The sequence below is a fragment of the Stegostoma tigrinum genome, chromosome 15 (assembly GCF_030684315.1).
Source record: "Stegostoma tigrinum isolate sSteTig4 chromosome 15, sSteTig4.hap1, whole genome shotgun sequence".
Taxonomy (NCBI): Eukaryota; Metazoa; Chordata; class Chondrichthyes; order Orectolobiformes; family Stegostomatidae; genus Stegostoma; species Stegostoma tigrinum.
The window spans coordinates 45584602-45611421 of NC_081368.1; the positions used below are offsets into that span (position 1 = coordinate 45584602).

Genomic DNA, 26820 nt, shown 5'->3' on the forward strand with positions numbered 1-26820 from the left:
ATTTCATTCACTGACTTTATTTCCCAGGATTATAACCTGAAAAGTTCTGCTTCTCAGTTTAGCTCCTAATTCTTGAGCTACCCAGCAGAGCTACCTTTCCAGTTCAACCAATATGGTTCCCACCAATGTGGACAATGACAACTATGTCCTTCCCCTCCCACTTTACATTTATCTCCAGTTGTGAGAAGATGTCCTTATCCCTGACACCAGACAACATAACTTTAGGGACGCGTGCTCACTGCTGCAGAGAACCGGCATCTATCCTCTTAATTACAGACTCCCTTACTGCAACTACATTCCAATTTCTTACTACAACATTCCACACCGGCCGCACCGCGCCCACTTTAGTGGCTCCCAGCACCATTTATCTGAAAAATAGCTTTTTAGGTGTAAAAGTTACAATAAAGAATAAAGATGCGTTTTTTTTTGTAATGTTTTATGCACCTGTGGCAGGGTGGGCAGTTGCAGTATCGGGATATTTAATCAATTCAGCACACACAACACTGAACTGGAAGAAAGTCATCTTCGATCCCAAGGGTCTGGGAAGATAAAGGCGAAGAAGCTGGACTTGGGTATAAATTAAATAAAGTTCATCTTATGGCCTCGCAATCTGAGGGGTCTCTAAAAATGAAAGAAAATAGTAAATTGCAAGTGTTACATAATTGGCTGAAAAACAAGGGGGGTAGGGAGAATAGACCCTTAAAAGGCACATTTTCCTTCTGCAATAACAGACCTACTTGGATCTTAGACATAATCAGAACAAAAACCGAGCTAACGTTCGATGTCATTTACCTTTTTTTTCAAATACATATTTACGATCAGTTTTTTGGGTGGCCAGTAATTTGCTGTACATCAGAGAGATAATTGGAGAGTGCTCCACGTACTAAATTCTTCACATTTTAGGGAGGATGTCTGCTGTTCAAAAGATAAAAGAAAGCTTTCTTTAAAAGAACTTTATCCATCCTAATTGACGTAGCAATGTTTACCCTCGTTCATATTTGCCTCTATAAGGAACCTACACGTTAAACTGTACCAGATTTTGCTATATTTCCTTCAAAGCTGCTTCTGGTTCTTATTTGAATTCACAAAACAACACAACGATGAAAATATCTGATCCACATCCGGCATGATTTTGTTCCTTGCGGCCATTTAAAGCAACTGTTCAGTGAGGTTTATATAATTGTTACGGGCGATGCTTAATGTAGGAACGGTGCAGCTTTAAGGGGCTTCTCGCAACCCCTAACTGGATGGAAACGAATGATGTCATTTGCTCCAGTTGCCAGCGTTTTCCTCGCTTTCCATACGCTCCAAACTTCAGGATTGCAATTCCCGTTGTACGTTAGCAAGGAAATATAATCTAAAAGGTAATTCATTATGATCTGTTGGACCTTGAAGGAAGAGAATTTTCCATCCTAATGTGGCCTGAAGGATATTTGCTCTCTTTCTGTTTGCCTTAAAACCTTACAACACTTACTGTTTAAAGAAAGTGCAAGGTTCTAAGTGATCCTTCATTCCGCGGTTTTAAACGAAGTCAGTGAGCAACTTTGGCAGCGGTGAACATCCTAACTTTTTGGATCTGTAGAGGATACCTTTTTAAATCTGTATATAATTTGTGCGTTATTATGCTTTTGTACTGCTGTGAATGCTAGGAAAATAGCAACTTCGTGACATAGTTGAATAATTTTAATTTCATTCATAGATATACTTGTGAAGTTTAAAATTTGAACCACATTAATTGAACGGGACATGAGAAGATTATTTTTCTTGCTTACTCTCTCTGTGAGGGTAGCAGTTGACTATGGATATGAAGGTAAGAATGGATTTTTTTGTTGTATTGAGGGCAGTCTAGCTGCAAGAGAATTTTCATTTATTTCAATATCCTCCCTTTCTCTCCCCCCCCCTCCCCCCCCACCACTGAAACCTCAGATTTCTGTGATGTGGGAGTAGACCAGAAATATTTGTGTAGAATATCTAGGGCACTGGGTTTTCCTCCTTTTACTGTGTCAACATATCACGAGCTGAGAATCTAATGTGTGATGTACTTTAGACTTAAAACTAAAATAATGCGCAATTACAAAGTAGACTACTGAAAGAAAGGCCCGAAACATCAGCCTTCCTGCTCCTCTGATGCTGCTTGGCCTGCTGTGTTCATCCAGCTCTACATCTTGTTATCTCAGATTCTCCATGATCTGCAGTCCCTACTTTCTCTGAAAGAAAGAGTATCTCTTTTGGGAAAGTGTTGATGTAACAGGTATTTGAAAGGTTTGTGAGAACAGGAAGTAGAGGATTTGAATTATAACACAATTGCTGGTTTGTTTGGGAAAAAGCTGTTGCCTTTGCAGAGATAGCTCATTTTGTTCTGAATTGAGGTAGAACATGAGGAAAAGGAGCTGATGCAAATTCCTGCCAAGAACCACACAAAATGTAGCATGGATGTGAGAGGCAGAGGCTAAGCATGTCGACCACAGTGTCTTATCTGTATCCCAACAGTTGGCTGCAAAAAGTAACTGCTGGCAGGTGAGGGAAAGGACTTAAATTGGACAGTCCCAGGGCACACATTGGCATCAGAAGAAGGTAACTGATGGTAAGTGGGGAGAGGTGGAATCTAATAAGGCTTTGGAGGGGGTGCCACTCCAGTGGCCCAAAATTACCTTGGGATGCCAGAGGCAAAGTCCTGGAGATGGGGTTGCTCCTGAGTTTGTGTTTAGTTACATTCCACTTCAATAACAATGAATTGATCTGTCAAGTAATAGCCTTAGTGTCCTGAAATGTGGATCTCTTTCGCTTGGTCTCTCTCTCCCTCTCTTGCTGTCCTCCATCTGCTATAACTTGTATGGAGTCAGAGTTGTACTGCACAGAGAGAGGTCCTTTGGCTCATTGTGTCCACAGTGGTCAGCAAGTGTTTATCTATTCTCTTCCCATTTTCAGCATCTGGCTTGTAACCTTGTATGCTGTGGCATTGAGTGCGCAACTAAATATTTCTTAGATGTTGTGGTCATTCCCACCTCTACCCCCTTTTACAGATAGTGTTCCAGACGCCCACTACACTTCAGATGAAAAATATTTTCCTTAAATCCCCTCTGCCCTTGACCATAAATCTATGCTCCCTCATTATTGATCTAAAAAATGTTCTTCCTATTTATACTCCTCAAAATCTTATATACCTCAGTCATAGCTCTCCCCCATCTCAACCTTCTCTGTTTTCAGGATAACAACTCTAGCCTATCTAGTCTTTCCTTATAGCTGAAAAGCTCCAACTCAGGCATTTTTGTCAATGACGCATAATCTTAGAGAAGACAACAAGCTTACTAGCAGAATTATATTTCAAAAACAATAGTTAAAGGTGTTAATTGAGAAAATTACTAGCTTTCTACTTTCTCATATGGTACTTTAGGATTTGCCCCTTTTCCATTCAGCTCTAGTTTCATGAATTGCCAAAGGGTGATTAACTGAAAAGTTAGCTGTAAAGTATTTTTGATTGAACACAGCTGAGGTTTATTGAGGTTATAAAGTTGCGATGGTCTAATGGATTAAAATTTACATTAAGTGTCACCAGGAGGTTCAGGAATATAGGAAAATCAAAAAGCTAACTGCTTTTGAGCTCAAAGACCCAACAGCAGCTGATCTTAACAATTCTATCATTTCACTGAGTAAAGGCAATTTTGGAAACTGAAACACATTCCATCCAGGTTGTTTTCAGTAGATAATCTGATCCATACCAACAGGAAGCAAGATGATCCCTCAAACAGGAAGCAAGGTGATTCAACAAACAATGTGCTTTTCACAATGGGAAGAGAACAACAAATAAAAGGAAAATTCTCACAATCATTTTAACTGACAAATGAAGAGGAAGAATTAAAGAAATGTGAAAATTTGTGAGATTTTCAATCAATTAAGGCAGTAATTTGGTGTGTTTATTTGATCTTAATCTCTTCTCTGCTTTCTTCCTCGAGTTTGAATTGGTTGACATAATGATGTTTCCAAGTTTTGGCTGATCCAGTTTTTTTTTGTATTCAGAACACTTGCTGTCTATTATTTCTTCTGTGACTTTTCTAAATGTAGTAATTTAACAATCAATACAATTTGTTACAATTTATTTACCTTGGTGTTGTTCAAAATGCTTAACGTCACAAAATTTGGTAATCTGTTGGCCCCTGATGCAGTTGCAATTGTTTGAATTCAGGATGAGTCTGTTATTCAAACCTTGCTAATGCTACTGTATATGGCTGTATTTGCAAAACTATTTTTTAAAATGTGGTATGATGCTTGTTCTGCTGATTGTTTATAGTCAGTTATTGTTGGGATTAAAACAGGTTATCTGAAAATAAACATGATCTTCCGTAGTAGGGATGCTTTGCTTTCTAAAGGGAAAAATGTAGTCTTGAGGAATGCAATTTCAATAACTTGTATTTGTACAGGCACATTACAGAGTGCCAAACTATGTTAAATCAATCAGTAGCAAGTTAGTATGGTATTGTCATGATTAAAATGACAGATGGTAGTTTTTTTCTGACTTTGGAAGGCAAAAACGAACTGGTCAAATTTTTCTTGTGGAAAACAGATTATCTTATGGCAGTGCCACAATGATGCCACCCATAGGTTGCAGGAATAGCAACTCATATTCCGCTTAGGAACCCTGCAGCCCAATGGTATCAAAGTGGATTTCACCAGCTTCAAAATCTCCTGTCCCCCCCACTGCATCCCAAAACCAGCCCAGCTCGTCCCCTCCCCCCACTGCACCACACAACCAGCCCAGCTCGTCCCCGCCTCCCTAACCTGTTCTTCCTCTCAACTATACCCTCCTCCCACCTCAAGCCGCACCTCCATTTCCGACCTACTAACCTCATCCTGTCCCTTTGACCTGTCCGTCCTCCCCGGACTGACCTATCCCCTCCCTACCTCCCCACCTATACTGTCTTCTTCACCTATCTTCTCCATCCATCTTCGGTCAGCCTACCCATCTCTCCCTATTTATTTCAGAATCCTCTCCCCATCCCCCCTTTTCTGATGAAGGGTCTAGGCCCGAAACGTCAGCTTTTGTGCCCCTAAGATGCTGCTTGGCCTGCTGTGTTCATCCAGCTCTACACTTTGTTATCTTATCAAAGTTTGACATTGACGTATCTATCCTTTCTGTATTGTAACTTCTGGTATGGAGGGAATAAAATGTAGACAAGAACTCTAATGTCCAGTGAGGATGTTTGTGGATTGGAAGTATCCTTGAGTAATGGTAAAAGTATGAAATTAATTTCCTAACACTTCATAGGTTAAATTAACACACAACGCAACAGCATAAATGCGAATAATTTCCCTAAAAGACCATGTATACTAGTACATTTCCTATGGAAGAATTGTCTTATGAGCGAAGGATAAAAGGTTGGGACTCATTGGAGTTTAGAAGAACGAGAGGTGATCTAATTGAAACCTGTCTTAATGGGCTTGACAGGGAAATACTGAGAGTATGTTTTCCCCTCATGGGAGTGTCTAGGACCAGAGGGCCTAGTTTCAGAATAAAGGGGCGTTGATTTAATATTGAGATGTGGAGGAATTTCTTCTGAGTGCTGTGAATCTTTGGAATTCCCTGTTGTGGAGAGTTGAAAGGGTGAAATCCTTGTCTATAATGAAGGCTGAGTTGGATAGATTCTTCATCAATTGGGAATCAAGAGTTTTGGTGAAAAGGCAGGGAAGTGGACGTAAGAAATGTCAGATTAGCCATGATCCTTTTGAGTGGCGATGCAGGCACAAAGGCCAAATGACCTGTCCCTGTGCCTTTTTCTAATGGTCGAATGTTCAAGATTGAAATTGATAGCCTTTAGTTAGATATGGGTATTGAGGAATACCAGTACTACTATCAGCTATAAGCTAAATAAATTATTCAGTTATTCAATTAAACAATTGAATTGAAGTAGAGCAGGCTTGGGGACTGAGTGGCCTTTTCCTGTCTAATGGTCCTACAGTTCAACACTCATGATTTTAAACCCACTTATTTGCCAAAACTGGTTGAGTGTTCGGCTGAAATTCAGGCTTCTTACCTGCCATACGACAGTTAGGTTCACTCGCTGACTATAGCAGTTGCTAAGGTAAATGTCACAAAACTAGTAAGATTATCTTTAACACATGCAGGATTCTCTTTATCAAAAAAAAACCCCGAAAGAACTGCCGATACTGTAAATTAGGAACAAAAACAAAGTTGCTGGAAAAGCCCAGCAGGTCTGGCAGCATCTGTGAAGGGAAAAACGGAGTTAATGTTTTGGGTCTGGTGACCCTTCCTCAAAACTGATGGTGGCTGGGAAAATATCAGTTTATATGCAGAAATAGGGAGGTGGGAGGGGTAGGGAATAAACAATAGGATAAGGCCCAAAGAGAGAGAAAGACAGGATTCTCTTTATCCTGCCAAGGCAATCCAATAACAAAATGGTTTGGTGTTACTGCTGGTGCCCAAAGAAGTAAATTCAATTTTTTTCTTTTTGCTCCCTTTGATTTAGAAGGGACTTTTTGGTACACTCAAGGGGAATATAGGCATTCCTCACCACAAGTTTGTTCTCTTTCCAAACCCCACTCACTGATCCTGGTTTTTGTGGCTGCCCTGGTAGCTGATCCTATTGCTTACCGGTTTTAGTGATTTTTTTTGGCTACCTTGCTTGAAATAGATGGGTGGTTAATTGGCAAGGTTTAAATGGGGCTTGGTGCAAAAAGTGTCCCAGGCATAATTTCTAAAGCAATGGGTCAGTTTCTATTTCTCCTGCACATGCACATTTTAAACCGCCCTGAAGTTGAGCTTATACTCACCAGATTACAATTGTAAATCGAATATAAGCACCATTGTTTTATTCATATTTGCATATGCTGTTATGCTTGTGTTTGCAAATTGCCTTGCATGCATGGATATTTAATATGTTGGATTTTTATGGTTTTATTGATTTGCAAAACTGGTGTTACTGAAATTTTAAAGAATCTGACTAGTACTCTCTCTCATTTGAAGGCTGGTGTCTAAAAGGACATATCCTATGTGTCATTGGCCCAAAGGCAGGTTCTTTGCTCATTGCCTCATGATGTAGGTATTTTCTCCTAAGTTGCTTAGTGGAGTCTCTGATCTCCAATTTCATTTAGTAATGAATAACATGACTGGGGAAGGAAATCATTCTTTGCCTTCTTCATTTGTATTTCTTGGAAACAGAAGCTCCCTTCCTGAAGGATCCTCTGCTTGTAAGCAGACACTGCCCTGAAGGTTCTTTTGGTATCACCACAAACTTTAGGGTTCTTCCGCACATGGCACGTTACCCTGAGCGGAGAAACCTTCCCTGGTAAGTGATAGGATCAGCTATTAGATTCCTGCAAAGGTTGGAGTTTGTTGGGAGGGACGGGAGAGAGCCAATCATGGCAGAGTTGTGTCCTGTGTAATTAAATCACAAAGTTGCAAAGTTTTCAATGCTTTTTAGTTTGAATTGATTCATTTTGTGCTCCTCAAAATGAGGGGGTTGTTACGAGGAACCAGAATACTTCTCCAGTTGCCTATCAGATTCCGCATTGTCATGAACACAGAAAGGTTAAAGCTCCTTCTATACTGCAGCCCTTAAATGTAGTTCAAATTTCTGGAGCAGAGGGGTGAGAAACATGTGGCAATAAAAAGTATTGAGACATGAAATCATAACGTAAACTACTTCACTTATATTTTGAGTCGTGGAAAGCAGGCTTAAAAGGAATATGCTGACATATTGCCTGAGTATCTGGGCCCATAATTCTAACAGGTAAGCTTCTTTGGAACTCTGACCAGCTGGGAGCTGTAAGAATTCCAAGAGGCCTTGAGTAGGGACCCAGACTTTGAAATTAGCTTCTACTGCTTTCACAATCTCTCTTTTCAAAAATCACATTGCATATTTTCTTAGAAACTAAGGATTTTCCACTGTATTCATAGGCCATGCCACTTTGCAATGATGGATGAAGAAGGCTGCATCATGTACCATTATGCAGAAGTTCTGTTGCCACAAGGGGATTGATTACTGCCCAAATTAATAGCAATGAGGCCCACCTGGGAGAGAGGAATCCAATGAAATTTCAGGCCTTCTTCCTCTTTGTGGTTCATAGGTAGCATGCGCACACTTAAATGTAGAACAAATCTTAACAAAAATAGATGAAATGGTAAACTTAGTTTTGAATGAAGAGAATTAGTTATCAAGTTTGACTGAGTCTTGGATTAAATAATTATGCACCTATATAATTCCCCTGAGTGTGTCATATTTGGCTGTTGCTTGATTTAAGAATGGCACCTAGTCAGAGTCGTGGGTTTCTGCCGTGTCTTCATGTAATTCAACAGAGCAATGATCAACTCATAGATTTTTTGAACATTAGGCATGACATCTCATGAGGTCATGGGATCCAAATTACAGGATTTTCTCTGTGCCTTGCTTTGTCACTGACAGTATGATGGACAAGTTGTCTTTTGAATGATTCTGGAGAGCTCATTACCAGTCATGGAAGCCCTCTTTGAAGTGCAACAGCATCAACTTTAAGATAAACTTGTGAAGTGTTTTCTTTGTCCTCCCTTGGAATGATGACCACAAAACAATTGAGAAAAGAATACCCCTGGTAGAGAAGAATATTTACTCACTGTTGGTAATTGTGCAGGCATTTTGCCAAAATGCTTGTAGAACTAGCTTCCAGAGAAACACTAGCATTAGTTTGACAGTCCTTCCTACAACAGTCATTGAATCTGGAAAATGCAGCAGAGGCATTACTGTAGGAAGTTTTCTGATACTCATGTGTATCGGTCTTAACAGGCTTTGCTTTGCTGAAGCACAGGAGTGTGGTGATGACAACCTGTCTGTAAATTAGGGCTTTTGTTGACAAACAAAGATCTGAGTTGTCAAACATTCACTGCTTATTTTTTATTTGTTCATGGGATGTGGATGTCATTGGTTTTGCAACATTTATTGCCCAGAGACAAAAACAGAAACTGCTGGAAAATATCAACAGGCCTGGCAGCATCTGTGGAGAGAAATCAGAGTTAATGTTTTGGGTCCAGTGACCCTTCTTCAGAAGAAGGTTTTGAAGAAGGGTCACTGGATCTGAAATTTTAACTCTGGTTTCTTTCCTCAGATGCTGCCAGATCTGCTGAGATTTTCTAGCAATTTCTGTTTTTTTGTTCCTGATTTCCAGCATCTGCAGTTACATTTCATTGCCCAGAAGGTAGGTAAGAGTCAACAACATCGCTGCTGCTCTGAAGCCACATCTAGGTCAGACCAGCTAAGAATGACAAATTTCCCTCCTGAATGACATTAGTGAACCAGATGGATTTTCACAACAATCAACTGCACTTGGAATTTCTCCCTATTGGTGGGTTGCCTTAGGACTGAGACATTGATTTTTCATCTTTTCATCTTTTAGGATCTTGTGATTTCTTCATACTTGGTGGATGTTTCTCACTGTTGGGCATGTCGACAGTCTGTCCAGACCCTTGCATTCAGATCTTTGGTAGCTTTCTTCAAATTCGACAATGAATGCCGTAGATTCACTGATAGTGGTAAAATGTGTGAAAAGAATGGTAATTTGGAGGATGTGCAGTGCAGACATTTTTTTTTCTTTTATTATTGTGTGCCAACATTGAGGGAAATCATTGCAAATTTGTATGTAAGGTAAATGTGAAAAAGAGGGATGCTGCTCAGAAAACAGGATGCATGTTTCATTTGTATCCAAGCAAAACCAAGAAAAAACTATGCCTCACCTACATATATCTACTTTTTAAAAATTTTACTCAGTTCTATTCTTATGAGTAAGTTCTTACTATTATTGGCAGATTCAGGAATCATTTGCCTGGTTATATCATTTTTCTGGATGCTTTATATTGGGAATATTTGATATTTCAGAAGTAGCAATTCTCTTCCTCTGTTTCAGGTAACTTGCCAAGAAATGCAGTATTTACTTATTCTGAGTTATTTGAGATTGAGTGTTTTTATGTGAGTGCTGCTGAAAATAATACCTAACCCTTCAACTGGAGTTTAAGTTAACTGCTTTTCATCACTCGGGACAGTGAGCGATAGTTTAGTGAAATTAACATCATATGTATTTTTACAATAAATCAAATCTCTGTCATCACACTGTTTACACAGTATCAGTGGAATTATGTTTGGAATGAAAAGTTGTGTCTTCATTTTAATCGTTTATAATTAAGGCTTCAGGAATGCCCCATTACTCTAGTCCCACGGGTCACAACAAAACTTAAAAATACCTTTCCCAGACCAATGATGATTACATTGCCATTAAAGACTTATCTTTTAGTAAAAAATCTATGTTGAAATTATCTGTATTTTGGACTATTTTAAACTTTTCCACCAAGACTTACGATCAGGACATACCAATGTCTCTCTGTAGTCATGACAGACGTTTACAATGAAATGTTTAAGAGCTGACAGAGGGGACCTATTGAACACTTACGGTCAGATAATTCAGATCCCCAAACAGAATTTTATAAGAACAGGAGAAATAGCAGCTGTGGGCCATTTGGTGCTTCAAATCTGCCCTGCCAATCAAAAACATCTGCCTGAGAGGGTGCTGGAGGCAGATACTCTCTCAATATTTAAGAAACATCTAGGTGAGCACTTAAAATGCGAGGCCATAGTAGGCTATGGACCAAATGTAGAATAATGGGAGTGGTGTAGTTTGATGTTTGTTGGTTGACATAGACATGGTAGGTCGAATAGCCTGTTTCTTTACTGTATGATTCAATGACTGTATCATGATACAATGTGCCTGGGCTTCACCTCTTCTTTTCATGCCAGCTCATCAATTGCCTGGTATTTCAAAAATGTATGTACTTTCTTCTCAAAACTTTCAATGATCTATCCTCTCTGGTAGAGAATTTCAGACATTCGCTACCCTCTGGGAGAAAAAAAATACATCTTGATTTTAAAAGTGTCACTACTTATTCTGTGACTGTGTCCCCTAGTTCAAGATTCCTCCACTAGTAAAATCATCATTGCCACATCCATCCTGTCAAGCTTCCTCAAAATCTTGTATGCTTCAATACGATCACCTCTTATTCACTGGAGACTAGAAGAATAAAGGATTAACATGTTTAAATGTTCTTGAAAAATCAAGCCCTTCATCCCAGAAATCAACCTAGTGAATCTCTTTTGAATGGCCTTTTAATACCACTACATCCTTTCTTAAAAACTGTGCACAGTGCTCCAGATGTGGCTTCACCAACACCATGTCCAGTTGTAGCAAGACATCTCAAATTATTAAACTTCCCTCAACAATAAAGGCCATGAATCAATTATCTGCTTGGTGCCAATTTAACCTTCTTCAATGAACTTTGTTTAGCCATTGCACAGGCCGTTGTAATGAAGGAAGCACTTCTACGACATGGGGTTCAACACAGTGTGGAGCTGGAGGAACACAGCAGGTCAGGCAGCATCAGAGGAACAGGAAAGTTGACGTTTTGGTTCAGGACTCTTCATCAGAACTTTCAACATTTCTTCTTCAACACGCTTCAGCAATGTGTGCCAGTAACTGCTGTGTTTCCTTGACCTCACTTTTTCAAAAAAAATCATTCATGGGATGTGGGCATTGTGGGCTGGGCCAGCATTCATTGTCCATCCCTATGTGCACTTGAAGGTGGTGGTGAGCTGCCTTCTTGAACAGCTGCCTATCTGGTGTAGGCTTACCTACAGTGCTGATAGGGAGGGAGCTTCAGGATTTTGACCCAGCAACACTTAGGGAATAATAATATAGTTCTGAATCAGGGTGATATGTGACTTGGAAAGAAACTTGAAGGTGGTGATATTCCTAAGCATCTCCTGCCCTTGCCCTTCGAGCTGGTAGTGGTCATGGCTTTGGAATGTGCTATCTTAAAAAGCCATGGCGAATTTCTGCTATGCAACTTGTAATTGGTACACTTTACTGCTACTGTGTGTATTGTAGTGGAGAGAGTGAATGTTTGTGGATGGAGTACCTGCTGAGTGGGCTACTTTGCCCTGAACCGTATCAAGCATCTTGAAATTTGTTTGAAATGAAATCATCCAGGCAAATGTCGAGTATTCTAACACACTCCTGACTTGTGCCTTGTAAATGGTGGACAAGCTTTGTGAAGTTAGGGGATGAGCCACTTCTGTGACAGCGTGGCTCAGTGGTTAGCACTGCTGCCTCACAGCACCAGGGACCCCAGGTTTGTATCCAGTCTCGGGTGACTGTCTGTGTAGAGTTTGCACATTCTCCCTGTGTCTGCGTAGGTTTCCTCTGTTATTTTTCCCACAATCCAAAGATGTGCAGGTTAAGTGGATTAGCCATGCTAAATTGCTAGTGTCCAGGGATATGTAGATATTGTGGATTAACCCCAGGAAATGCAGGATTATAAGGATAGGGTGGGGCTGGAGTTGGGGTTGGGGGTCTGGGTGGGATGCTGTTCGGAGAATTGCTATGAACTCGATGGACCGAATGGCCTGCTTCCACACTGTCGGGATTCTGTTGTTTATCACCACTTAACAACTCAAGCCTGGATATTGACTTAGTATTGCTGCATTTGAACATGATTGTTCCTGTGTCTGAGGAGCCATGAATGATGCTGAACATTGTACAATCATCAGTGAATGGCCCTACTTCTCACTTCATGATGGAGGAAAAGTCAGTGATGAAGCTGTTGAAGATTGCTGGATTACTATTCTGAGGAATGCCTGGAGCTGAGATGACTGACATCCAACAACCACTATCAACGTCCTTTTATGCAAGATATGACACCAACCCATGAACAACTTTCCTCTGATTCCCATTGACTCCCATTTTGCTTCACCTAACCTCTGCATTTGAGCTTTTGTGACTATTGTAAAGACTAGTTGTAATTTATTGGAAACGTAAACCATAAAACGGAGTATGGATTATTAGATAATAAAATGTGAGGCTGGATGAACACAGCAGGCCAAGCAGCATCTCAGGAGCACAAAAGCTGACGTTTCGGGCCTAGACCCTTCATCAGAGAGGGGGATGGGGAGAGGGAACTGGAATAAATAGGGAGAGAGGGGGAGGCGGACCGAAGATGGAGAGTAAAGAAGATAGGTGGAGAGAGTGTAGGTGGGGAGGTAGGGAGGGGATAGGTCAGTCCAGGGAAGACGGGCAGGTCAAGGAGGTGGGATGAGGTTAGTAGGTAGATGGGGGTGCGGCTTGGGGTGGGAGGAAGGGATGGGTGAGAGGAAGAACCGGTTAGGGAGGTAAAGACAGGTTGGACTGATTTTGGGATGCAGTGGGTGGGGGGGAAGAGCTGGGCTGGTTGTGTGGTGCAGTGGGGGGAGGGGACGAACTGGGCTGGTTTAGGGATGCAGTAGGGGAAGGGGAGATTTTGAAACTGGTGAAGTCCACATTGATACCATTAGGCTGCAGGGTTCCCAGGTGGAATATGAGTTGCTGTTCCTGCAACCTTCGGGTGGCATCATTGTGGCACTGCAGGAGGCCCATGATGGACATGTCATCTAGAGAATGGGAGGGGGAGTGGAAATGGTTTGCAACTGGGAGGTGCAGTTGTTTGTTGCGAACTGAGCGGAGGTGTTCTGCAAAGCAGTCTCCAAGCCTCCGCCTGGTTTCCCCAATGTAGAGGAAGCCACACCGGGTACAGTGGATGCAGTATACCACATTGGCAGATGTGCAGGTGAACCTCTGCTTAATGTGGAATGTCATCTTGGGGCCTGGGATGGGGGTGAGGGAGGAGGTGTGGGGGCAAGTGTAGCACTTCCTGCGGTTGCAGGGGAAGGTGCCGGGTGTGGTGGGGTTGGGTTATTAGGTTGTTTTTACCTCTCCTTTTCCATTCTTTTCAAGGGAAACTGGTACTATGTTCTTTGTGAGACATGGTGGCACCAGGTGTCCTTTGGGAATGAAATAATTGCTGTCCCCCAAACGATCAGCTTGTGGATTGGTTACAAAAATGGCTGTTTGTGACTGAACTTAGAGGATTGAAAGTGGTTGGGGCTTAGACCTCCAAATAGGCTGCCAGGAAATGAAGTCACTTTTGCCTTCTTCTCTCATGTTCTTAGGTCTCTGTCTGGCTGTGTAAAAGAAATAAGAATTAACAACTGTGCAAAAAAGAAAGATTAATTCAAACCATGATCTAAGTCTCTAACTGACTGAAAATCACTAAATTGGAGGCAATGATGTAATATTGTTGCCCAAAATTAAAAATGAGTTGTGAGCATGTCGCCACATTTCCCTTCTGTAGTTTAGACTTCGATCTACAGTCTTTGTACCTTTTGTACTTATATTATCCACCCACAATAGTCCTGCAAAAGTTGTTCGCTTATCTGTCCTTTCTGTTCTGTGTGTGCATTTGCGATTAAAGGTGGTATCGTTTAAATTTGCAGATTAGTATTTAATCTATTTTCAACATGTTGAACAAGTTTGTTAGAAGGAAAAAAAAGAGTTTGTTTTCTTATTCATTAATAGAACATGATAATGTGTTTCTTTCATTTGAAATTGTGGTTATACTCAGGCATTAAAAATCCTAGAGATTAAATTGTGACCATAAGATGTGGGTGCAACTGTAGGCCATTCAGCATATCGAGTCTGTTCAACCATTCATTGAGATCATTGTTGATTTCATAGTCTTTACATCCTGTCTCTTGCCTTTTCCCCAATTTCCTTACTAGTTAAAATTCTGCTCATCACAACCTTGAACATTATATGTGACCCCAGCCTTGAGAGCACTTTGCATAAAATCCTCTACACTTTCACTACCCTCTGAGAAAAAAGAATGCCTCCTCATCTCTGTCTTAAGTAGGTAGCGTCTTATTCTGGGATTGTGCCTTACGGCTCTAGATTCTCCAAGAGGAAGATAACCTCTCAGCAACAACCCTACAAAGCCCCCTACAAATCTTTAGACACTTCAATGAGTTCTCCACTCATTCTTAAAATCCAAGAGGTACAGGCTCAACTTCACATCATAATAATCATCATAAGAAAACCCTTCCATGCCCTGGAGCACTGGTCATATTTCACATTTGTGATGATGCTTGGAGTGGTGGAGCTTGATATTCCTACCAGTGTACCCCAAAGAGTCTGGTGCTCTGTGGTGGATCTTTGAATGCAGATAGCAGGAATTTGGCATGATGTAAAATTAGTTGGTGAAGGATAAAGGGACAGATATTAAAATGCAGGAGGAGGTGCTGGACATCTTAAAATGCATTAAGTTGGGGATAAATCCCTGGGACCTGATCAGGTGCACCCTAGAACTTTTAGGGAAGCTAGGGAAGAGATTGCTGGGCCCCTTGCTGAGAGATTTGTATCGTCGATAGCCACAGGTGAGATGCTGTTAGACTGGAGGATGGCTACCATGGGGCCACCATATAAGAAAGGAGGCAAGGAAAATCCAAGGAACTATAGACAGGTGAGCTTGACAAGAGTGGTGGGCAATCTGTTGGAGGGGATCCTGAGAGACAAGATTTACATGTATTTGGAAAGGCAAGGACTGATTCGGTATAGTCAACATGGCTTTGTGATTGAAATCTTGCCTCATTAACTTAATTGAGTTTTTTGCCGAAGTAATGGAGAGGATTGATGAAGGCAGAGCAGTGAATGTGAACTGTATCGACTTCAGTATGGCATTCAACAAGGTTCTGTGTGGTAGACTGGTTAGCAAGGTTAGATCACATGGAATACAAGGAGATTTAGCCATTTGGATATAGAAATGGCTCGAAGGTTGGAGACAGGGTGGGGTTGGAGGTCTGTGACCAGCGGTGTGCTGGGTGCACTACTTTTTGCCATTTATATAAATTATTTAAATGTGAATGTAAGATGTATCATTCGTATGTTTGCAGCTGGCACCAAAATTGATGGTATAGTGGACAGCAAATAAGGTTACCTCAGAGTACAACAGAACCTTGATCGGATGGGCCAATGAGCCAAGGACTGGCAGATGGAGTGTAATTTTTAGATAAATGTGAAGTGCTGCATTGTGGAAAGGTAAATCAGGGCATAAATTATATGCTTAATGGTAAAGTCCTGTGGAGTGTTGCTGAACAAACAGACCTCGGAGTGCAGGTTCATAGTTCCTTGAAAGTGGAGTTGCAGGTAAACAGGATAGTGAGGAAGGTTAAAATAGTATCAGAGATAATGGGAACTGCAGATGCTGGAGATTCCAAGATAATAAAATGTGAGGCTGGATGAACACAGCAGGCCAAGCAGCATCTCAGGAGCACACTCTGATGAAGGGTCCAGGCCCGAAACGTCAGCTTTTGTGCTCCTGAGATGCTGCTTGGCCTGCTGTGTTCATCCAGGCTCACATTTTATTATCTAGTGAGGAAGGTGTTTGGTATGCTGTCTTTATTGGTCAATGGATGGAGTATAGGAGGTCATATTGTGGCTGTACAGGATATTAGCCACTTTTGCAATACTGTGTTTGATTCTGGTCTTTCTGTTATAGGGAGGATATAATGAAACTTGAAAGGGTTCAGAAAAGATTTGCAAGTATATTACCATGTTTGGAGGGTTTCAGCAATAGAGAGAGGCTGAATGGGCTGGGGCTCTTTTTCTAGACAGTCGGAAATTGAGGGGTGACCTTATGGAGGTTCATAAATTAATGAGGGGCATAGGTAGAGTGAATAGAGATCTTTTCCCTGGGGTGGGGTAGTCCAAAACTAAAGGGCATTGGTTTAGGGTGAGAGGGGAAAGATTAAGAAGGGACCTAAGGGGCAACGTTTTCATGCACAGGATGGTGCGTGTATGGGATGGGCTGCCAGAGGAAGTGGTGAAGGCTGGTACAATTACACCATTTAAAAGGCAATTGGATGGGTACATGAATAGGAAGGGCTTTGAGAGATACTGGCCAAATGCTGGCAAATAGACTAGATTGACTTGGGATATCTAGCCAGCATGGACGAGTTGGACTGAAGCATCTGTTTCTATTCTATACACTCAATGACTCTAAATAAGATGGTATTCGAAGCAGTTAGAGCTGTTGTGCAAATAGAGGAAATGACAGTGTTACAAGATTTAGTGAGAACTCAGGTTTAATATTGGCAAACAAGTTCAAGATGGATTTTTCTGCAAAAGCTACGCATTCTGAGATATTTTAAATGTTAATACAGCACTTGAGATTTATGGAGATACAGATGAAACCAGGTACTTCAGCAGTGAGTCATCAGAGATAGTGCTGACTAAGTGACAGCTAAAACAGCTTGAATGTAAAAAATTAATGAGACAGCTTGAGTTTGAAAAGTAAAGGACATTAGAATTGAATTGAATGAGATGGAGAAGAAATAGCTTGAAATTCAGAGTGAGCAGAAAGAGAGAGAGAGAGAATTTCCTGGAACTTGAAAAAGAGGCAATAGCAAAAGAGAAAGTTTCCAAAAAACTACCTGTTTTGAGGTTTGAGGTAACAAGATGTAGAGCTGGATGAACGCAGCAGGCAAAGCAGCATCAGAGCAGCAGGAAAGCTGATGTTTCGGGCCAAGACCCTTCTTCAGAAAATTCAGGGTAGATTTGCCTTGGCTGTCACCTTGGGTTTCAAAACCTTTGCCTGTATGTTTCATGAACTAGTTCATATGTGCCTAGAATAGCCTTATTTCTTTTTCTGAAGAGGTGTCTAGGCCCGAAATGTCAGCTTTCCTGCTCCTCTGCTGCTTGGCCTGCTGTGTTCATCCAATTCTACACCTTGTTATCTCAGATTCTCCAGCATCTGCAGTTCCTACTATCTCTGAAACGTGCATGTTTGAAAATCACTCATGTCAAAGAATTTTATGGACTGGAAAGCCATAAATATAAATGTCCTTGTTGAATTTTAGATTAAATTTGTACAGGCTCTGCAAAAATTTGTGGGAAAAGGTGTAGAATAACACTTTGTCATTTGAAAGGATGGTGAAACAAAGGAAATGGATGAACGAAAACTTGACATTGCTCATGCAGAACAGATTGACGGGTAGAGCACATGAAACTTAGGTTTAATGTCAGTGGGAGGTTGGTATCAGTTTTAACACTGTTTAGAAAAATAAGGCTATTCTAGGCACATATGAACTAGTTCATGAAACATACAGGCAAAGATTTTGAAACCCAAGTGACAGCCAAGGCAAATCTACCCTGAATTTTAAAGGGTAAAATGTTTGATATGTGGATATGGGAATTAGGAGCTCAAATACCATACCTGCTGCTCTGAGAGATCATTGTCTTTGAAGTGAGTTTTTAACTTCTATCTTCAGTAAATAGAACATACTGAACATCAGTGGGGTAGCAGCTGCAAGATAGGCAGCAGAACTGGGCATAATATTAATGATCCATAAAGCTGAATTTTTATTTCCTGGCAGCTCGATAAATCCAAAATAAAGTGGATGGTGGAAGAGAGTGATCAAAAGGCAAGTGGCCAACTGGAGAAGGCTTTGATGGGAAAAGCTCAGATCTCTTCCTCAGGTCAGAAAGGTTGGTTCTGAAAGTGCAAGTGAGATTTGTAGACCCAAGTGTTTCTATTGTCACAAAGAATGCTGGAATTTGAGAAGCGATGGCCCTAGTGACATTACTGCTTGATTATTAACCCAGAGACTGGTTAATGTTCTGGTGAGGGAGATAATGGAAACTGCAGATGCTGGAGAATCTGAGATAACAAAGTGTGGAGCTGGATGAACACAGCAGGCCAAGCAGCATCTTAGGAGCACAAAAGCTGACATTTCGGACCTCGACCCTTCATCAGAAAAGGGGGAGGTGGAGAGGGTTCTGAAATAAATAGGGAGAGAGGGGGAGGTGGATCGAAGATGGATAGAGGAGAAGATAGGTGGAGAGGAGAAGACAAGTTAAAGGAGCAGGGATGGAGCCAGTAGAGGTGAGTATAGGTGTGGAGGTAGGCAGGGGATAGATCACTCCGGGGAGGATGGACAGGTCAAGGGGGCAGGATGAGGTAAGTAGGTAGGGAATGGAGGTGCAAACTGAGCGTAGGTGTTCTGCAAAATGGTCCCCAAGCTTCTGCTTGGTTTCCCCGATGTAGAGGAGGCCATAACGGGTACAGCGGATGCTGTATACCACATTGGCAGATATGCAGGTGAACATCTGCTTGATGTGGAAAGTCTTCTTGGGGCCTGGGATGGGGGTGAGGGAGGAGATATGGGGGCAAGTGTAGCACTTCCTGCGGTTGCAGGGGAAAGTGCCCGGTGTGGTGGGGTTGGAGAGGAGTGTGGAGTGGACAAGGGAGTCCTGGAGAGAGTGGTCCCTCCGGAAGGCAGCCAAGGGTGGGGATGGAAAAATGTCTTTGGTGTGGGAATGTTCTGGGGACCTAGATTCAAATCCCTGCCACCCTAACCCTAACCCTAACCCTATCACAGGTGAAATTTGAATTCAATTTAAAAGAGCTGGAATTAAAGGTCTAATGATGACCATGAAACTGTTGTTGATTGTGGTTCACTAATATCCTTTAGGGAAGGAAATTAGTCATCATTTCAGGATTAGCCGACATGTGACTCCAGACCCACCAGCAATTTGGGTCTGGACCTTAACTGTGGACAGTTAGAGATGGGTAATAAATGTTGGCTTTACCAGTGACATGCAAATCCTCTGAATAATTTTTTAAAAAAATCTAATGAGTCAGGAACAGCTGCCAGTCCTGAAGTTACCAAAAGTTATTCTGTGCCTGCCAAACTAGTCAGAACCACTTTATTCTCTTCTTTTTAAAATCCGTATTCTCTGTGGTGGTTAGTAAGCGTTACCCTCCCTTGATTGATCAACTCAACATCCAACAAGCAACCAGTCCTGGGCTTGGCAACACATTCAGTGCCAATTTGCCCAAAATGTTCCTTAGATTAGTAATTAAATCAGATTATTTTCCAGGCTGTCACCAGCACCAAATGTCTGCATCTGTCATCCTTATTTGAAACATATGACTGACTCTTCAAAGTTCCTAACCCTAGCTTCATTTCACAAAACAAAATGAGAAAAATAGAAGAAAAATAGTGAGGGACTCTACCTTAGGTATTGCAGTGTGCTGTCTATTGTCTGCAAACACAGAAAGCTTTGAAGAGACATCATTTCGACTCCCAAGGTGTGGGAAATGCCTAAAGGCATTTGTCACAAATACCTCCAAGTTTCGGGATTAGATTATTTTTGTTATTAGCTACTTGAGATTTCCCAAGTGAATATACTGGGTTTGGTCCATTGGAATTGATCAAAGGTGATGAGATGTGAAATCAATTAAAATTGATCAAAGACAAAAAGACAGATCTTCAATGTTGGAGCATGTTTCAGTGCTTCAAGTGAAACTCGTAGAAGCATGCAAAGTAGTGCAGGACCATTTGAAAACTTCATAGGCAAAAATAAAAAAAAACTGAGCAGATGAACATGTTGCAACTGGAAAATTTCAAACAGGAGATGAACTGTCATTGATATTACCTTTCCAAGGTGAACCTCTGAAAAACAAAATTCAGTGTTGATGACTTAGAGTCAGCGAATCATGGAGTTATGTAGCATGGAAACAGACCCTTTGGTTCACCTAGTCCACACTGACCAGACATCCCAAGATGACCTAGTCCCATTTGCCAGCATTTGGCTCACATTCCTCAAAACCTTTCTGATTAATATACACATCCAGATGCATTTTAAATGTTGTAATTGTACGGGCCTCCTCTACTTCCACTGGCAGCTCTTTCCATACATGCACCACCCTCTGTGTGAAAATGTTGCTCCTCAGGTCCCTTTTAAATCTTTCACCTCTCATCTTAAACCTATGCCTTCTAGTTTGGACTCCCGTGTCCTAGGAAAAAGCCTTTGGCTATTCACCCTCACCATGCCCCTGATAGAGTCATACAGCACGAAAGCAGACCCTTCGATCCAACTCATCCATGCCAACCAAGTTTTCCAAACTAAATCAGTCCCATTTTTCTACATTTAGCCCCTACCCCTCTAAACTTTTCCTATTCGTGTATCTGTCCAAACGTTTTTTACATGTAGTCACTGTACCTGCAAGAACCATTTCCTCTAGCAGTTCATTCCACATACAAACCACCCTCTGTGAAAAAGTTGCCCCTCAGGTCCCATTTAAACCATTCTGCTCACACCTTAAAACTATGGCCTTTAGATTTGAACTCCCTGATCTTTGGAATCCACTTCCATGGAGAGACGAGACTAGACTGGACTACTGACCATACTGAAGATTGAATTAAATGGATTTTTAATTGACAAAGGAGTCAAAAATTACAGACGGGAAAATGGAGTTTAAGCCACACTCAGATCAGTAATTGTCTTATCAAACGATGAAATGTTCTACTGTTGCTCCAATTTCTTATGATCAATAGAAAGGACAGCACCACAGGACCAGAGATGCTGACTTGCAGATGAGATGTTAATATTGAGACCATATCCACTTCTCAGTGGAAAGTTGGAACTATATAAGAGAAACTATGGAGTTCTCCCAGTGCCCTGTCCAACATTTTTTCCATCAACCACCGCCAGAAAAAATAGATTAAAGTGGTAATTTATTTCAATACTATTGTTGCATTTTATCCAGGTTATGTCACAGAGTACAGATGGAAGTTTCCATGCTTCACATCAAATGGAGTTTGGAACATTCGAGGATGGATAATGTAGATGCACTGGATGATGTCACTGATGGGAATTACAGTTTTCAGAGACTTCTGATACTTGGAAAACTGCCATTACAGCAAAAAAAGCAAAGAGAAAATATAATAAGAGATTTTCAAAATTGTAAGAGTGAGGAAGGCTTCGATAAAAGTCTTCAAAACTAAATTTGTCAATGTGCAAGGAATGAAGTTTAGAGGACTTTTTTTTGCAGACGGTTGTTACATCATATTTATGATGTAGTACAAGTTCCGTTTTGAAGCACAGATGGGTGTCAATCAGTTAATTGCGCCTGTGCCCTACCAATACAATTACTTTCCGCAGTGTATTACTGTTGAATCCATTTCTAACATACTACAGATCATTGTCACCTCAAAATAAGGTAATGGGGAGTTCAAGTCCCACCTCGGAGACTTGAGTCCATAGTGCAAGCTTCAGCATAGTGCTGGGAGTTGTTTCAACCTTAAGATAAAAGATCTTACTTGAACCTCAGCTTCTCCATCAAGGACACATTAAAAATACTAGTTTGGTTAGTTCTTTTGGCTGTTAGGAGTTTTGGAATGCCCTGAACTAGTACAAGTTGCTATAAAATGCAATTTCTTCACAAAACAACTGTGTTTGCATTTCAAATAAAAAGATGGGAGAGGGTGATCACGAGGGCTTACCACATGCAGAATTCACATAACTTACGAGCAGCAGGACAATGGTTTAAAATCAAAGCACAGACCATTCAGGCCATTGTCCTTGTGTGAGCTCTTGAAAAGAAATTATTCCCAATCCCCTGTTTCTTTACCCGTAACCTTACAATGTTCCTTCCTTTTACCCTAATTTCCTTTTATTACTGAATCTGCTTCCATTACCCTTTCCAGAACAATTCTTCAACTAAGTCTCTTCTCCCTGCTCCAGATCTTTCACTAATTGCCTAAAATATACATGATCTGATAACCAACATTTTTTACCTGTAATCGACTTCTCCCAGTTACAGGGCTTCCCAAAGTGGACTCAGGCTCCCATATGGAGATGATTTTATAAACCTCTATATGGTCATTCATCGGCTTCCAACACTCCAGAGATAGGCTGGGGCTACTATCAGCCTTTCTCTGTAGCTCAAACCCTCCAATCCCAGCCATGTCCTTGTAAATTTTTTCTGAACCCTTTCAGGTTTTATAGCAACCTTCCTAAATCAAGGAGAGCAGAATTGAACATAGTATTTTAAAGCAGCTTCACCAGTGCCCTCTACAGCTGCAACATGACATCCCAACTCCTACATTGAATGCACTGACCAATAAAGCCAAGCTTGCCAAACACCACCTTCACCACCCTGTCTACCTGTGACTTCACTTTCAAGGAACTATGAAACAAAATACCTAGATAACAGTGTGGAGCTGGATGAACACAGCAGGCCAAGCAGCATCTAAGGAGCACAAAAGCTGACGTTTCGGGCCTAGACCCTTCATCAGAGAGGGGGAAGGGGAGAGGGAACTGAAATAAATAGGGAGAGAGGGGGAGGCGGACCGAAGATGGAGAGAAAAGAAGATAGGTAGAGAGGAGAGTATAGGTGAGGTAAGGATGGGAGAGGTCAGTCCAGGGAAGATGGACAGGTCAAGGAGGCGGGATGAGGTGGTAGGTAGGAATTGGAGGTGCAGCTTGAGGTGGGAGGAAGGGATGGGTGAGAGGAAGAACAGGTTAGGGAAGCAGAGACAGGCTGGGCTGGTTTTGGGATGCAGTGGGGGGAGGGGAAGAGCTGGGCTGGTTTTGTGATGCAGCGGGGGAAAGGGGAGATTTTGAAGCTGGTGAAGTCCACATTGATACCATTGGGCTGCAGGGTTCCCAAGCGGAATATGAGTTGCTGTTCCTGCAACCTTCGGGTGGCACGATTGTGGCACTGCAGGAGGCCCATGATGGACATGTCATCTGAGGAATGGGAGGGGGAGTTAAAATGGTTCGCGACTGGGAGGTGCAGTTGTTTGTTGCAAACCGAGCGGAGGTGTTCTGCAAAGCGGTCCCCAAGCCTCCGCTTGGTTTCCCCAATGTAGAGGAAGCCACACTGGGTACAATGGATACAATATACCACATTGGCAGATGTGTAGGTGAACATCTGCTTGACATGGAAGGTCATCTTGGGGCCTGGGATGGGGGTGAGGGAGGAGGAGCCCAGCTCATCCCCTACCCCCACTGCATCCCAAAACCAGCCCAGCCTGCCTCCGCGTCCCTAACCTGTTCTTCCTCTCACCCATCCCTTCCTCCCACCTCAAGCCACACCTCCATTTCCTACCTACCACCTCATCCTGCCTCCTTGACCTGTCCGTCTTCCCTGGATTGACCTATCCCCTCCCTACCTCCTCACCTATACTCTCCTCTCGACCTATCTTCTTTTCTCTCCATCTTTGGTCCGCCTCCCCCTCTCTCCCTATTTATTCCAGTTCCTTCTCCCTATCCCCCTCTCTGATGAAGGGTCTAGGCCCGAAACGTCAGCTTTTGTGCTCCTGAGATGCTGCTTGTCCTGCTGTGTTCATCCAGCTCCACACTTTGTTATCTTGGATTCTCTAGCATCTGCAGTTCCCATTATCACTGAAACGAAATACCTCGGTCTCTTTGTTCAGCAAGACACCCCATGGCCCTTCCACTAATTGTGTATGTCCTGGCCTGGTTTGCCTTACCCAAATGTAACACCTCACATTTATCTAAACTAAATTCCATGTGCAACTCCTCAGCCCTTTGGGCCATCTGATCAAGGTCCGGTTCTACTCTGAGATAATCTTCTTCACTGTCAACTACACCACCACGTTTGGTGTCACCTGTAAACTTACAAACCATACCTCCCATATTCACATTGAATCATTATATAAATGTCAAAAAACAGAGGACCCAGTGCTGATCCTTGTGGCACACCATTGGCCACAGGTCTCCTGTCCAAAAAAAAGCCCTCCACCACCACCCTCCATCTCCTACTTTCAATCCAATTGGGTAGCTCCCCCTGGATTCCACGTGATCTAATTTCGCTAACCCGTCTACCATGTAGAACCTTGTTGAATGCCTTACTGAAGTCCATACAGACAATATCTACTGCTCTGCCTTCATCAATTTTCTTTGTTACCTTTTCAAAAAAAATCTCAATCAAGTTAGTGAGACATGATTTCCCATGCACAAAGCCATGCCGACTATCCCCTTGACTTTAAATATGCATGTCAATCCTATCCCTCAGAATCCCCTCCAACAACTTACCCACCATTGCTGTCAGGCTCAGTGGTCTATAGTTCCCTGGCTTTTCCTTGCCACCTTTCTTAAATAATGGCACCACCTCAGCCAATTTCCAGTCTTCTGGCATCTCACCAATGGCTATTGATGATACAAATATCTCAGCAAGGGGCCCAGCTATCTCTTGCCTAGCTTCCCAAGAAATTCTGGGATATACCTGATCAGGCCCTGGGGATTTATCTACCTTTATGTGTTTTAAAACCTCCGGCACTTTTCTGTCATATGGACACTTTTCAAGACATCACAGTTTATTTGCCCCGTCCCCTAGCTTTCCTGTCCTCTTCTACAGTAAATACAGGCGTCAATTCATTCAGTATTTCACCCATCTCCTGTAGTTCCGTGCATTGATGGCCTTGTTGATCTTTCAGGAACCCTATTCTCCCCCGGTTACTCTTTTGCCCTTATTATAGAATCTCTTTAGATTCTCCTATTTGCAAAGCTATCTCATATTCCATTTTTGCCCTCTTGAATTCCCTGTTAAGTATACTCCTACTGCCCTTATACTCCTCAAGGGCTTCACTCAATCCCAGCTGTCTAAACCTGACATATGCCTCCTCTTTCATGACCGGAGCCTCAATTTTTCTAGTCATCCAACATTCCCTAGCAGCTTACCAGCTACATGTACCTGCCTTGCCCTTCGCACTAACAGGAACATACTGTTTTTATCTCATTTTTGTAGGCCTCACACTTTCTGATAGATATTTATCTGATAGATACTCTAGATCACAGCAAGAAGAATTTTTTTACGTTCCATAAGCATCTTAAAGCAATACCATCAGAGAGAGGAAGGTAAGAAAGAGCAAATTTGTCTGTTGGAGGTAGTGGAGGGTGACAGACAGTAAGCGTGAGGAAGAAAGAGAGTTAGACAGTTTACAATGTGAATCTACAATTAGCCAATTATGACATACTGGGACAATTAGACAATGCATTTTCACACTTCGAGCAAGAACAAGGGCAAGATCTAGTAAAGTCATTTAGGAAATTAAAGGAAATCTGTGCCCCTGACCCTCTGAGTGGAAAATAATTAACACTCTCAGATTTTGCAAAAAGAACGAACTGTGAACTTAAGCCAAGATCTGGGTGTAACTGACTGTCGATTTGCCAGCTGAATTGATGGTTGCTGCAATGTGATAGAATCTCTAAGAATCTGTGAGAAAGTCACCTCATTTCCCTTTTGAGCTTTGGACTCTGATCCACAGACTGTGTCTTTTCATCTATATTTTCCACCGACAATATTGCTGCAAAGCTGTTTGTCTGGCCTGATCTGTTCATCTTATATGAATAAACATGTGTATTTGGATTTCCAGGCGGGTTTCATGTTAATAATTTTTTGCCACATTTATGAGGATAAGGTTGTAATGATTTTTTGTTTCCAGAGCACTGCTCCCACTGTGATCATGAAATCATATTTTCTGGGATGAGGTCAGGAGCTGAGTGGTTCTGGTGGAACCCAAGCTGAGCATCTGTGAGCAGGCTACTGCTAAGCAATTGCTGCTTAATAGCACTATTGATGACACCTTCCATCATTTTATTGACGAGCAAGAGTAGACTGGAGTGGTCACTGTCTGGGTGAATTTGTTCAGCATTTTATGGACAGTATGTATTTGGGCAATTTTCCACATTTCTGAATTGATGTCAGTTTTGTTGCCCCACTGGAGTAGCTTGTCTAGGACCGCAGAACTTTCTGGAATGCAAGTCTTCAGTACTACTGCCACACATCAGAATCCATAGCCTTTGCAATGATCAGTGCCTTCAGCCATTTCTTGCTATCATGTGAAGTGAATAGAATTGGCAGAAGACTGACATCTGTGATGCTGGGAACCTCAGGAGGAGTCTGACTTGCAAAGTTCACTGCTTTATGATCAGTCCTGATGAGTACAAGATGTGAAGCCTCAACTTTTGAGTTTGATTTTTTTTAGTAATGCTTAAATAATAAACCATTGTTATGTTCCCACAAGTACCAAGAGCTATTTTACCCCCTTTTTTACATTTGGACTTGGCATAAGGTGATGAAGAGCACATCTCTGATCTCGCCTGGTTAAC

The 26820-nt window shown here is 41.8% G+C and overlaps 1 protein-coding gene and 1 long non-coding RNA gene across 2 annotated transcripts in view; one reads left to right on the plus strand and one right to left on the minus strand.

The window, feature by feature from the left end:
- Nucleotides 1-446: 446 nt before the first annotated feature.
- Nucleotides 447-1235, minus strand: LOC125459069 (uncharacterized). The gene is made up of 3 exons (XR_007248949.2): nucleotides 1020-1235; nucleotides 793-915; nucleotides 447-621 (listed from the first exon to the last, which is right to left on the minus strand). It is a non-coding gene; the product is annotated as an uncharacterized LOC125459069 (long non-coding RNA).
- The window catches only part of srpx2 (sushi-repeat containing protein X-linked 2), an 84198-nt gene continuing 58436 nt past the window's right edge, over nucleotides 1059-26820 (plus strand). The window contains exons 1-2 of the mRNA XM_048545003.2: nucleotides 1059-1364; nucleotides 1700-1810. Of these exons, the coding sequence (XP_048400960.1) occupies nucleotides 1747-1810 (64 nt within the window). The 5' untranslated portion in view covers nucleotides 1059-1364; nucleotides 1700-1746. The remainder of the gene's footprint in view (nucleotides 1365-1699; nucleotides 1811-26820) is intronic.